The sequence below is a fragment of the Schistocerca americana genome, chromosome 6 (assembly GCF_021461395.2).
Source record: "Schistocerca americana isolate TAMUIC-IGC-003095 chromosome 6, iqSchAmer2.1, whole genome shotgun sequence".
Taxonomy (NCBI): Eukaryota; Metazoa; Arthropoda; class Insecta; order Orthoptera; family Acrididae; genus Schistocerca; species Schistocerca americana.
The window spans coordinates 102,467,997-102,482,718 of record NC_060124.1 but is presented as its reverse complement, the minus strand read 5'-3'; the positions used below and the strand labels follow the sequence as shown (position 1 = coordinate 102,482,718).

Below are 14,722 nucleotides of genomic sequence, written 5' to 3'. Positions count from 1 at the left end.
CGTCCATCAGTACGCGCAGCATCTTGCAGCAACCAAACATGAAGTCCCAAGACCTCGTCACGGTACCTGACAGCAGCTAAACCTTGCTGATTTACCTGTCCAATTTCATTAAGAGGTATTTGAGTGGTCCACAGAATCCATGCCCCCACGAGTAGCGCTCCTCCTCAATATCATTCTCCTTCCACAATGTTCAGGTCTCAAAATGGTTTTCCACATTCCCTTCAGATGCGAATCCATCAAGAATCACTTCCCAAACCAAATCGGGATTAATGTGTGAAAAGAACATCGGCTCACTCTTCGACTGCGCAGTTGGCATGTTGAAGACTTCACTCTAGACATTCCATTCTGTGAAGACGCGTCACCCGCTCTGTGAAGACGCGTCACCCGCTCTGTGAAGACGCGTCACCCGCTCTGTGAAGACGCGTCACCCGCTCTGTGAAGACGCGTCACCCGCTCTGTGAAGACGCGTCACCCGCTCTGTGAAGACGCGTCACCCGCTCTGTGAAGACGCGTCACCCGCTCTGTGAAGACGCGTCACCCGCTCTGTGAAGACGCGTCACCCGCTCTGTGAAGACGCGTCACCCGCTCTGTGAAGACGCGTCACCCGCTCTGTGAAGACGCGTCACACACGCGCGCGTGCACCATTGGATGCTGTGAGGTCCTATGCCAGTTGTTACGCAGTACTAAGGCCGTACTGTTGTGCCCTTACAGCCAAATAAGTCCTCTCTCTCTGATGTCATATGTGGTCAGCCCTGCCATTGTATTCACGATACAGTTACGGTCTCCGTTGACTATCATCACATCTGAGGAACAACATAATGACTCACATTAAGCCATCGGGCCACATAAGTTTACGACTGTCTTGCTTCCGTTATTCCTATGGCCCTCCACTGCAGAGAATCTGGTAGGCATGTTCTCTGTGCCATATTGCACTGTCTGTGGCTGTGGACACAATGATTGTCAATGTGGGACTACCCAATAAATGCTACTCTGATCGATGGGTGCCCTAATATCATCATTGGCGTTGTTTTCCATTGACCGAAATTCCATCTTCCAAGCAGAACATGATTGTATGGATATCTGTTGACAGTTTATATGATTATATCGTGAATTAGACACAGGATGGGGAAACAGCAGTTTGTTTCTTTAATTTTGGACATCATTGTAGTTGTGTATCCTTCCCTTCAAAGCCATATCCTTCCCTTCAAAGCCATATAGTTTTTGCAGGCGACACTATACATATATTTGTTGTCCACAATGTAATCCTAAAAAATTAAATTAAAATCTTGCATCTCAAAGCCATGTAATTGCCGTCCTAATGACGCAGTTAAGGAGATACCAAGTGCAGCAAGAAAGTAGTAAAGTTACACCATAGCAAACATCGAGAAATATTTGGATATTTCTCTCTCTCTCTCTCTCTCTCTCTCTCTCTAATCTTCACTTCGGTACTTGGGTTGTCTAGGACACTTACTTATCTTGTCACGTATACATTGAACAAGATTGATGTTGCTGTATGCTTTATTAATATTAAATCTGTATGAAGGCCAATTGCAGACTTAATTGTGGCTGTTTGGTTTATGCTCTAAAGAGTTCATTATGTGAACTAATAGCAACTTTGTGTGACGTAGTTTGGTGTCCTCTGTTGTCCATTATAAACTACATTTTGTCAGGAATTGTCTGAGTTTCTCGAGGATTGGTTCATGATGCGTGCTGTCTTGCCTAATGAGTGCTGTGTGAAGAGTTTCCGTGTCATGATTTGTGAAATGCTTGTATTAGTTTTACCAAAGTTATGTAGTCGTGCTAACATATAAAATGATTAGTATTTGGCACTGGTATATAACTTAAATTGCCTCAGTGCTGGCTCTGACCCCTTCCCCCCCCCCCTCTTTTGCCCTTTTGAGCAAAATAGGTCATGCCAGTGATGGGGTCGTAGTTGGCATAGTTCAAGCTTTGAAATGGTTTGTTTATATGAATATGCATTAAGGCATTGCTTTTGTATCAGAAGTATAGGATCCAAAGGCAGTATTGTCAATCGAGAGCTGCATAAAAATCGTCTACCACAAGAAAGTGTATTAGTTCTAATGCTGTTCATTGTCTACACAAATGACTATCCATTATTCACAGACACCAGAAGGTTTTTGTGTACTTACCATACTGCCCTAAGCGCACACAGCACAAATTAGAAGTAATGGAAGTAATGTTTGCAGCTTTGGAACACCTGTCAATCTGTTACAGTACAAACCAGTTAAGACCCAACTCTATAAAGATCCAGGTGTGCACCTTTCATTTGAGAAATATTGAAGCTCATTGCACGCTTAAGTGATGTGATCTGGTACTGAATTAGAAATGTGAAACTCTGAAATACCGGACAGTAATGCTTGTCTGGGGCTCTCAATTTAAGAAGTGCTGTGTAAATTGTGTATTGAAGTTCACTTTATGAAACAACTTGCTGTATTAAGTGGCTGGATCACAGAGATTATCAGGAGTGTATTGGGTGTCCCACTTGTAAGGGGTCCCATAAGAAGCATTGTAAAATTCTTAATAAAACAGGACATGAAACCAAATTTGTACATGAAATACCTTTATGGTTGAGAAATGAAGGTACAGTGCTAGAAGTGGTATGTGTTTGTGAATGTTGCTGCCAGAGTATTTGGCATGATTGACTGGTTTTCCTGACGGATGTTCTCATGTAACTCATTTATGTTGTGTGGTTTGTTCTTGTACACATTACCTTTAAGGTGACCAACAGAAAGAAGTCAGGCATCAAGGTTTAAGTCAAATGACTATGGGGCCTGTAATCCTTTGGAAATCACTCTGTGTCAAGAAGAAATGATTCCACTGCACCCATACTCTCTTTAGATATGTGGCATGTTCGCCCATTTTGGTGGTACCAGCCAAGTGTCAGTTCCTCATCATCCAACCTACTTCACAAATTCATGAAGCAATATCTACTAAACTGGTGACTAGCATAAAAAAAGGTCTGATGCTGCACTGCAGTGATAATGCACAGAAAACTTAAACAGAAGACCCATACACAGCTCATGAAACTCATTGTCGCCACAGTTCACAGCTGCTGCCATGTCGATGAGTTACATGAGAACATCTTCTGTGAAATGCAATACTCCGGCAGAAATGTTCTCAAAAATACAGCGTCATGTTGACCTGTGTATACTAGTGGAAGAAGTCATTTCCAGCACCTTTTGTCATTTACCTTCATTTCTCAGTCGTAAAGGAATGTCATGCACAATTTTTGTTTCTGTGTGTGTGTGCGTGTGTGCGTGCGTGCGCGCGCGCCATAACGGCATGCGCAAACCAACCAAACACAGTAGAATGTGTTATGAGATATTAAGATTTTTATAATACGTTTCCCGGGGCTCCTTAAGTGCGGGGAACCCTGTATTTCTGGTACTGTCACAGAATACATGTACCCAGTTTGGTATTCAACATTTCATGTTGAACAAGTGGTCACCTCTGTGAGCCTACAGAAACTTTGTTTTTGTTGATGTTCATCTCATACCCTCCTTTCAAGACACTGTCTATTCCGTTCAACTGCTCTTCCAAGTCCTTTGCTGTCTCTGACAGAATTACAATGTCATCGGCGAACCTCAAAGTTTTTATTTCTTCTCCATGGATTTTAATACCTACTCCGAATTTTTCTTTTGTTTCCTTTATTGCTTGCTCAATATACAGATTGAATATCATCGGGGATAGGCTACAACCCTGTCTCACTCCCTTCCCAACCATTGCTTCCCTTTCATACCCCTCGACTCTTATAACTGCCATCTGATTTCTGTACAAATTGTAAATAGCCTTTCGCTCTCTGTATTTTACCCCTGGTGAAGTAGTCTCAGAGGAGTACCTCTGAATAAGGAAAGAACAGGCTTAAGATATGTAAAGGCCTATACACTGCATGGAGATATAAGGCCAGTTAAGGAACAACTTACTGCAAATATCACTGGGAATAATTAAATTACTTGGACATTTGGACTGTTGTCAGTAGGCAAGATTCTCTACATGCGTCCCAGAACATTTGACAGTTATGGAGAAGGTACGACCTGGTTCCAGTGAAAAACTTTGAACAAATGAGAAGTTGCCAGGTTCAAAGCAAACCAAATGAGGACTTCTATCAATCCTGAAAACATCAGTTGTGAGCCGAAGACCAAATTGAGTGAGGTGGCACAGTGGTTAGCACACTGGACTAGAGTTTGGCCACCCTGATGTAGGTTTCCCACCATTTGCCTAAATTGCTTCAGGCAAATGCCAGGATGGTTCCTGTGAAAGGGCACAGGCAATTTCCTTCCCAAATCCAAACTTGAGCAGCATCTCTAATGACCGTATTGTTGACGGGATTGTAAGCACTAATCTCTTTATCCTCCAAAGAACAAATTGTGAAACATTATGCTCCAGTTCTTCAGTTTCAACATTTCGTTTAATTTTGATTTGGTAACGGCCATTGTGGATTGTTTCATTCATCCTCAAACATTTATAGAGCATGTGTTGCCACTTGGTCTTTATTATTAAGATTGGCACTTTCAGTGCAGCCTCAGTAGGCCAGGCTTGAAAATGAACCTGTAAGTTTTGAAACTAGTCACCTAATAAATAGTGCAACTGTTGACAGAACCATTAATAAACGTATTAAGAAATTGTGCTCCAGTCTTTAGCTTGCCCTTCCATCCTTGTTGTGGTGGTCTTCAGTCCTGAGACTGGTTTGATGCAGCTCTCCATGCTACTCTATCCTGTGCAAGCTTCTTCATCTCCCAGTACCTACTGCAACCTACATCCTTCTGAATCTGTTTAGTGTATTCATCTCTTGGTCTCCCTCTACGATTTTTACCCTCCACGCTGCCCTCCAATACTAAACTGGTGATCCCTCTATGTCTCAGAACATGTCCTACCAACCGATCCCTTCTTCTAGTCAAGATGTGCCACAAGCTCCTCTTCTCCCCAATTCTATTCAATACCTCCTCATTAGTTATGTGATCAACCCATCTAATCTTCAGAATTCTTCTGTAGCACCACATTTTGAAAGCTTCTATTCTCTTCTTGTCTAAGCTATTTATCGTCCACATTTCACTTCCATACATGGCTGTACTCCATACAAATACTTTGAGAAACGACTTCCTGACACTTAAATCAATACTCGATGTTAACAAATTTCTCTTCTTAAGAAACGCTTTCCTTGCCGTTGCCAGTCTACATTTTATATCCTCTCTACTTCAACCATCATCAGTTATTTTGCTCCCCAAATAGCAAAACTCCTTTACTACTTTGTGTCATTTCCTAATCTAATTCCCTCATCATCACCTGACTTAATTAGAGTACATTCCATTATCCTCGTTTTGTTTTTGTTGATGTTCATCTTATACCCTCCTTTCAAGACACTGTCCATTCCGTTCAACTGCTCTTCCAAGTCCTTTGCTGTCTCTGACAGAATTACAATGTCATCGGCGAACCTCAAAGTTTTTATTTCTTCTCCATGGATTTTAATGCCTACTCCGAACTTTTCTTTTGTTTCCTTTATTGCTTGCTCAATATACAGATTGAACATCATCGGGGACAGGCTACAACCCTGTCTCACTCCCTTCCCAACCACTGCTTCCCTTTCATACCCCTCGACTCTTATAACTGCCATCTGCTCTCTGTACAAATTGTAAATAGCCTTTCACTCTCTCCTGCCACCTTCAGAATCCTTATATTGCGAAATGAATTGTTTCCGGTGCAGTATATGCTCATTGCATCAAAGTATTATATTATATTTTGCCATTTCATTTTGCCGGTATATGTTGATTTATTTGATGTATTTTATTTATGCTAGCATGAATTCAGCATAATAGTTACGATCAAAGACTGACTTTTCTTTAATTTATAGACAGCTCCAACTAAAGAAGAATTAGGGTATGCTGACCACGTGTATGTTGATGAACTTGGTGACACTTCGGTAGTAGTTTTTAAGTTAGAAGGACGAGAGTCTCGAATTGCAACCATTGTTATTCGTGGCTCAACTGACAATTATATGGATGATATAGAACGTGCTGTGGACGATGGTGTGAATACCTTCAAGGGAATCACAAGGGTAAGTTTGGCTTGTGGATACTTTAGTTTCTTGCTTTTTAGGGATGTGATAGCTATACTGTTACCTTAATTGATTTTATTTTATGGACTTAAGCACAGAGTTATATATCAGATTTAGTGTTATTATCAGCCCTAATGCATGTGGTGAAGTAACAGTAGTTGTGGGTATGAGTGTCAGGATTTTAAAAGCGGAAGTACTTGTGTGTGCATGCAATAATGATCCTGTGACTGAACCCTTTGCACAGTTCCAAGAAAAGGAAAAAGTGTCCTTCATTTAACAATAACTCAAAGGTATAAGAGTTTGTTTGATGATACTGTAGTCACATTGTTTATAGGATACAATATATGTTGGAACTAATAGTGCATGGAAACTAAATAGTGAACAGCCTAGAAAATTTTATATAAATATTTTTTAATAACTGATAAAAGGAAAATTGCTACTCACTGTATAGTGGAGATGCAGTGTCGCAGATACACACAACAAAAAGACTGGTGTACCCATCTGCAACTCAGCATCTCCGCTGTATGGTGAGTAGCAACTTTCCTTTTCATAATATTGCTACATTCCATTCTGAATTTTCCATTGTTTAAGGTACTTGTGAAATGGAACAAGAAATGGATAAGTCACTTTGATTGGCAAAGTACCTAAATGAGCAACATTTCTTTAAACACCATTCTAATATATCTAGTTCTGCAAATAATTATTATTAACACAATTTTTAATTTTCATTTCGGGACACTCGGATTGCACAACATTTGGAAAGGAACCCTGTCTAGGTTAGTTGTGAGGATAATTAAATGATAGAAAAGTTCTGGTAAAATTTAGGTTATTATTGCACCAAACAAACACAGTTCACTCTCTGATCCATACAAATACAGTACTAAAAGTTTCAACCTGCTAGTATCAATGCGGCGGTTGGCGGGTGGCAAGATGGCGAAGCACAGAGCACACATACAACCACAGCTATGGCTCTTGATGTATCGGCGCATTAATTCTTCTTAGCATCGCAATACTTTTCCATTTAGTGCCTATGGAATTGTGGAATGGCATAGCCGAGGCTCAGTGAAGCTATGTCTTCCAGGAGAGTCTCCTCGCTCCAGAAAGTGTTGCTCAAACCAGTGCCAAACTCTAACTACTACTGTGCCCGTTGTGCCGTGCAGTGCCGGCGGCATTTTCCTGCGCTCACCTGCCATCCACCTTTTACCGCTCCCTGACAGAACGGGTATTCACCTGAGGTTTTGCATTCTACATATCCTGACACATTGCCTACGTATCGACCAGACGCACAGTTAAAATTTTAAACATCTTACAACAGTTTCAACATTTGTTACATTTCAATTCTATTACAATATTACTTGACATTTGACATAAACATTAATATTCACATTGAAACTTATATACAGTTTTCTTAACATAATGACATGAAACAAAAAGAAATGAAATCAGAACATCAATTACACAAGTTTATCCTAAAATCAGATGAAAAGAGTTATTTATATGTACAATAGTACAGAGTCGTTGTTGTTACAGGTGGACGTGATTATTTAGAATGTAAAAAATTTCTACATTTTAAATGGGAATTATTTCTAGTGCCATGGTTTGTTTACTCAGTATTTGTGTAAAGTTTAATTTTATTGAGGTATGGTGATGACTTCTGTAGCTGAATGGTTATCATCACCGCCTTTGGTGTGGAAGCACCCAGGCTCGATTTGGTCAGTCAGAACAGGCCTAAGGCCTAATCCATGAGGTGGTGGTGGTTGATGTGAGTTGTCAGAGTAGACTGTCTGGGGCAAATTTTGTCAGGCCTAGATCTGAAGTTGAGAAAAATGGTTATCAGTGAAAACACTTTTAGGGTAGTGCGATGTAAGTTTACCAGACAGTGAGGGTTTAGGGTACACAAGAAAAGTTTTTCAAAGAAGTTGGGGTTACTGGCAGAGTAGTTTATGGTAGAGCAGTTCACATTTTTGGGTAAAACAGCTCTGTGGAGAAGGCAATTTATGTACTCCATGTAGTTTTCTCTAGGCAATGATAGTACAATGACAAAACAAAACAGATTAGCAAAACGATGCTATGTTGAGAGAGACTATGAGGCTATATGACTGCATACTTCTTATGAATGTGGGGAACTCATTTGACAACAAAAATATATATTGTTGTTTGAGTGTCACTGGGAAGGAATTGAGACTTAAAACTTTCGGGATCCAATGATCAGCTTGTACCCCTTCAACTGGTCAAAATTGAATGTAGGATTAGTAATTGTGGATTAATAAAAAGGCAAAGAATGTGGCTAAGTGATTAGTATGTAGCTTTATGGGCTCTGAAAAATAGTGTAAGAAACAGATGTTGAATAATGACATCCATGAGTGTTAGTGTTATATGAATTAATGACATTGGGTCAATATTGATCTGCTGTACTTGCCAGCTGTGGTTTCCTACTCATAATTTTAAAATAAGGGAGTATTGTAGTAAATTTGTATGCTGAGAAGAATTATTTCTAATTTTGTCCCTTTAGGATGGAAGATTTGTTCCTGGAGCAGGTGCAACAGAAATAGAACTTGCACGCCAGATAGCGTCTTTTGCAGAAACTCGACCTGGCTTGGAGCAATATGCCATTAAAAAATTTGCTACTGCATTGGAAACCTTTGTAAAATGTCTTGCGGAAAATTCTGGTGTGAAGTCAAGTGAAGTTGTCTCAAAACTGTATGCTGCACATGAAGAAGGAAAAAAGAATCATGGATTTGACATTGAGGTAATTAAACTATTGAGTACTTTTTATCTATTATCTTATTGAAGGACATTGTGCTTAGTACTGAGAGTTGCTATTGTTTTTTCATGCATATGTTACTTGTATTAAAAAACTGTTTGCATTAAGAGATTATTTTGTTGTTTACACATTAATGGGAAGTCTGTTTACAGAAAATGGATCAGTAATTTTAGGAAAATGTTCACATATCATTCCCCCCGTCAGCATGGCTCTGATCGGCTATATTAGGATACTTTTTTCACTTTATCAATATGACTTGAAAATCACTAGAAAAAGGTTTGTCCAAATGTTAAACTCTATGGTTCATTGGTAATTAAGATCCCCACTCAGAAGGTGCTAAGTTATGCACATATCTTGTAAAAGGTCCTCAAAAATAATGCCACTGTGCAGTGGTTGATGTACCTGCCTAGTAAACAGGAGATCCAGCTTTGAATCTTGGTCCAGCACACAGTTTCACTCATTGCTGCTGATTCCACATAATGTCCCGATGCAACTGAAATCATTAATTTCTTCCCTCCCTTTTCCTTTCTCCCCCTCCACATTCAATTTATATATAATGAATCACAGCTGTGGATTTCGCGTGGTGTCTGTTCTTTCAGACATGTGTGAAAGAATGATGCCACACACTCAAATAGTTACTGGTAAGATGTACCAGGACTGTAGAAATGTATCTGCAAACAAACAGAAAAATAATTGTGTGACTTAATTTTTAAAAATTGATAGCTGTAACTTTAATTGTCCCTGGTAATAAGTGACTGAAGCATTGGAATCCCAGTTTGATGGAGCACTGATTTTAGATTGATACTTGAAGTTCTTGACGTATAGAAAGTAAAAACTTCTTTTGATCTAGTATTTAATACCTATGGGTTATTTACCATATTTCTAGAAAGTTTTACTATCATATTATTGGAGGTGCTAACAGATAAATGTAGGAAATATTTGATGACAAGCCTGACATTTAAACCTTACAAATTCTTATTTGAGTTACACATGAAGGGAAAGAAGAATGTGAGAGAAATGAGTTTGATTTTTTTTTAAAAAAAGTGGAAATACTTTAACAATAATGGGATTTTGATTTAGAACTGCTTATGATTAGATACAAAACAAACAAATCCAAGAAGAGACAGAACAAGAAATCATCAAACAATTAATCTCTCACAAAATGCATGAAAATATTTATAATGGTGGATATACATAAATCTACTCACCAAGTGGCAGTAGATTGGAAAAGGTAAAATTTTCTAGCTGTAGGAATTAGGGGTTCCTTCTACACTCTTTTTGAAAGCTAGCCATTTTTGCAACTCTCTGTTTCCATCTGTTTCTGCGCAACAAGTAGAATTTTCTGTATCAATATTGTAAAATAAAGGGTGTTTCAAGAGATTCATCTTGTTCCACTACACTAATCTTCTATGTGAATGAAGATATAAACATACGGTAAATTGTAACTAACAAATAAGACTACAAAATTTTTGTTTTCAAAATAAGCATCTAAAACTGCACGAGGAAATGTTCTATAGCCTGCAGTTACAACCCTGTGATATTTGTTATATCTAAATTTAGTATGAAAGTTTTCATTTACCTTCTACAAATGTTCATGATGGCCTCCACTTCTGCATTCACTGCTGTTGCTATAGAGTGAGTGGGAGTGGGAGTGGGAGGGGGAGGGAGAGGGAGAGGGGGTCAGACAATGTTGGAGGCCAACAATACTTTATTGAGGCAGGTGATTATTAGAAATGCTCTTACATACTTCTGATAGTGTGGTGGTCCATCCTGTCGAAAGCTGAAATTTTCAGCATGTTCTTGCATGATCCCCAATATAATCTGGTACGTGTTTCCTGTATTTTTTCTGCAAAAGAGAATGGGCTGCAAATATTTCCTCATGAAACATATGAAGCTCTGGAGAGTGTAACTCATGTTGACTGTGGTGTGTGGTTGCTGTGTTTTTCAGATTCTTTCATTGCGCCAGTTCATTTTTCCACTTAAATGAAACAGTCTTATCATTAAACATTAAATGTGAAGGGAAGTTGCTATCCTTCATTTCTGCACCCAGAATGAATTTGCAAAATTCTGTACATGAAGACCTTTTAGCAATTGAAATGTTTAGTTCGAAAAACAAATGTTGTTACGAAATGCATCTACCCGACACATGAGGAATGGCTAACTCTTGACTGGCAGGATGAGTAGACTTCTATGGATCATACCCAAAACACTGTTGAATGCACTCTGCTTCTTCAACAAGTACACTGAATCAGCCTGTGGATTTTCTCTTACATAAACAACCATTATCTTGAAACTGCTGGTGCCATGGTCAAATGTTGTGAACTGTAAGAGGTACAGAGAGACTATCAAAAAAAATCATACTGCACAGCTTATCTTAACTCCATACACATTGGATAATGAATAAGTGTGTGAGCTATCTGCACGAGAGAGATCCCTACTGGTAACTATGTGAAGCAGCAATTTGTAACTGGCTCTAAGGTAAACTTGTTTTCATGTGCAAGTTAAAATTTATCTTAAGTTTTTGCCTTCATTATGTAGAAGTAATAAACTTGTGAAATTGGATAATCATATTGAAATATCCTACTTGTTTAGTTCATTGAGTATTCTCATGAAAAATGTATGATAAGATTTGTTTTTGATGGAATGTAAATAATGGAAGGAGCAGAGGTAACAACTCACTTTGTGATTGAGGTGTTCAGTGGTTAATGACGTGTGAGTGGAACAGAAAATATTAATGAGCTCTTGGATGATATCCTCCTTCAGATCTAATAGAATACACACATGGCTGCATAGCACATGGCTGCATAGCCATATTATTGTGGCTAACTAGATTGCAGCTAGACTGCTTAATTGAGATATTTCTCAGGGTTGTGTATGACTGTTCTGTCTTCCTTTGAGATGTTTGTGTTATTGAGAAGAGAGCTGGGGAGGGGGAGGGGGGAGGCAAATTGAAGGTAAGGAATACCTGGTGGTGTAAACACGGTTAGGGGTTGTTGGGGAGCGATATAGTTGGGCAGATGCAAGGTTAAGTGTTGGCTTTTGGCCAAATTATCTCGGGAGGGCTAGTTGGTGTGTGTGTGTGTGTGTGTGTGTGTGTGTGTGTGTCAATTTTTCAGTTGACTACTATAAGGAGACTTCTTGATTTGCTCCTGTCATTATTTATGGTACTGCGCTTCACTGCTTAGAAAGCATTGATGGCACAACAGTGGACAGTAAGAATATGTGATGTTAACTGTGCCTTCACAACACACACACACACACACACACACACACACACACACACACACACACACATATATATATATATATGCACTGCCGGGGATGGGTGGGGAGTACGCCTGGAAAGATGAAATTGATTTTGATCTGATGATGGCCTGTGCCACCTGGGCATAATAGCTACCAGCGCAGCAGTGGCAGATTGTACAGCTACCACAGTACAGATGAGAGGGTTTGTGAGCCCAGATTGTGAACACAAACTGTTGCGAACCAATTGTTAACAGTGGGACCAGCCCGTCTTACACTCACACCACAGCATTGATGTACATTACTCGACTGGTGCTGTCAAAGGATCACCTGGAAGATGGTATGGTCGATCGTGTTCTGCAGCAATGAAGGTAGATTCTGCCTGCCCGAAAGTGATGGTCTCTTGAATGCACAACGTAGACTTGATGAATGCTACCATAGAGTGCATTTGTCTAAGACACACTGCCCCCACCCCAGGCTTTATGGTCTGGCGTTTGGCCAACTTCCCTGGCCAGCACAGTCTGTGAACTTGTCTCCAATCGAACACGAGTAGGGTATGATGGGACAAGAAGTGACTTGTGCGATTTGTCAACCAAGAACTCTTACAGAACTAGCTGAACTGGTTGAGCAGTGAGGCATAACGTATCACAGAACAATATTTGCCATCTGTACAGTTGACTGGATGTTGTAGTCAGCATCTGCATTGCCGCCTTCGGAGTGTACACCAGGTACTAATATGGGTGTTTCAACATGGGTTGATACATGGTACCTCAGAACCACTTGTGCTATTGATCTGTATATGTACCCCATATGCACTGTTGCAACAATAAATTGTGAATGAATTTGAAACCTCTAAAAGGGTGTACTAATTTTTTTTTGTCTGGCAGTGTATATTCACTAATGAAATTTGCCATAACATTTTTTTTTACAATTTGAGAATAATGATGATCCTATCTACAATGCTAGAGGGAAATACAACTTTTATTATCCATTATAAAAGCTGATAGTGATGCAGAAAGGAGTTAAATATGCATCAATAAAAGTTTTTAATCATTTGCTCAATAACATAAACTGTCTGACAGGTAGTAAAGAAAGTTTTAATGTAAGTTAAAATCATTTCTTCTAGACAATTCCCTCTATTCCAGAGACAGTTTTATTTAAAGCCAATAGCTTAAAAAACCTAGTTTTTAAGGTCAGTTGCATGAGTAGGACTGAAAAATAGGACGTTCTATTATGTTAAAACTAATAATATATAAATATCCTACAAACTTACCCATCCCACATATTTTAGAACCAAATAAGATGATGGCGTGCACAATGTTGGAGTATAAACAGTGAGATAATTTCTTTGATGGATATAAATTCTTTGATCTTAATGTTAGTATCATTGGGCACAATGGTGCGTTTTTCAGTGTTGGTAGGCAGTGGGCCAATAACCTGAAATCTAGGTGAATTAATTAGTGAAACATGTGGTGAAAATAGCTGTTATTCCTGTGTTTTTTAAGCTTTGTGAATTAGTGTTACAATCTTGTTTTCTCTTTTTTATACAGGGTGAAGGTGCAGCTGTCATAGATGTTGCTGAAGCAGGAATTATTGATTTGTATCTTACAAAAATGTGGGGACTGAAATATGCAACTAATGCAGCATGCACTATACTGAAAGTTGATCAAATAATAATGGCAAAACGAGCTGGTGGTCCAAAAGCACCTCAAGCAGGAGGCCAGAATGATGAAGATTAAAGACATTCCTCTTATTTAAACAGTTGTTACTAAACCACAATCATTATTACAAAAATCACTTCTTTACTTGTCTGAAATGTTACATTATTGGCTCTGTCAGTTGCTTTTGTACAAAACTATTTAACTCATTAATTTGCTCACATTGATCTGCCTTACCAATAAAGTTTTTTTTATTTAAGTAAACTACAATTACTCTTTGTTCTACAGTGCTACAACCTGAGTTCTCTGGCAGTAACATTGATTTTATTGAATTTTTCGATTAGTGGAGAAACAAGAGTACGAAGGTCACAGCATTTTGCTTCGGGAGACTTTTAGCCTGAACTATTGAAATTATATTTGCGAGGGTCCGGTGTTGCACATTACTTTAGAACTGTAATTATCCGTTCAGAAGTTTATTTCTTGATTTATGTTTTGGACTAATTTCCAAATTAAACTCACTAAATGCATTCCTTTCTGGAACCACACTTGCATACTTGATTTTCAGTTGACATTAAATTAGACATTCCATTTGATGGACCAAGGATTTCAGTGACACACTAAGTAATGTTCACTGTTTGTAATTAACATTATCGTGAAGTTTACAAGAGCTCAGCTCAGCTCAATACATGAAGTCTTAAAGAATAACAGTAACTGAAAAAAAGCATTGTATTGAAAATACTTATTTAGAGTCGGTGTTACAACACTGTTCTCTCTGTACGTTCTTTCAAAGCCTCCATCCAATCACCCGGCAGTGGCCAGCATACTAAGCTCACACATGGTGTCAGACTTGGCATGTGGGTGCCACTGGAAACTCTGAAACTCTCAATAAAACTGAATCTGAATTAGCATTAATGACAACATATCAGCTTTTTTTTAAAATACAAGAAAGATGCTCAGACGTTGTGCCCTTCCACATTGTATGTT

General features: G+C 38.9%; 1 protein-coding gene across 1 annotated transcript in view; it reads left to right on the top strand.

Annotated features, from left to right (window-relative positions):
* The window catches only part of LOC124619783 (T-complex protein 1 subunit theta), a 91,679-nt gene extending 77,677 nt beyond the window's left edge, over positions 1 to 14,002 (top strand). The window contains exons 7-9 of the mRNA XM_047146371.1: positions 5,870 to 6,073; positions 8,586 to 8,822; positions 13,631 to 14,002. Coding sequence (XP_047002327.1) covers positions 5,870 to 6,073; positions 8,586 to 8,822; positions 13,631 to 13,819 — 630 coding nt within the window. The 3' untranslated portion in view covers positions 13,820 to 14,002. The remainder of the gene's footprint in view (positions 1 to 5,869; positions 6,074 to 8,585; positions 8,823 to 13,630) is intronic.
* Positions 14,003 to 14,722: the final 720 nt, after the last annotated feature.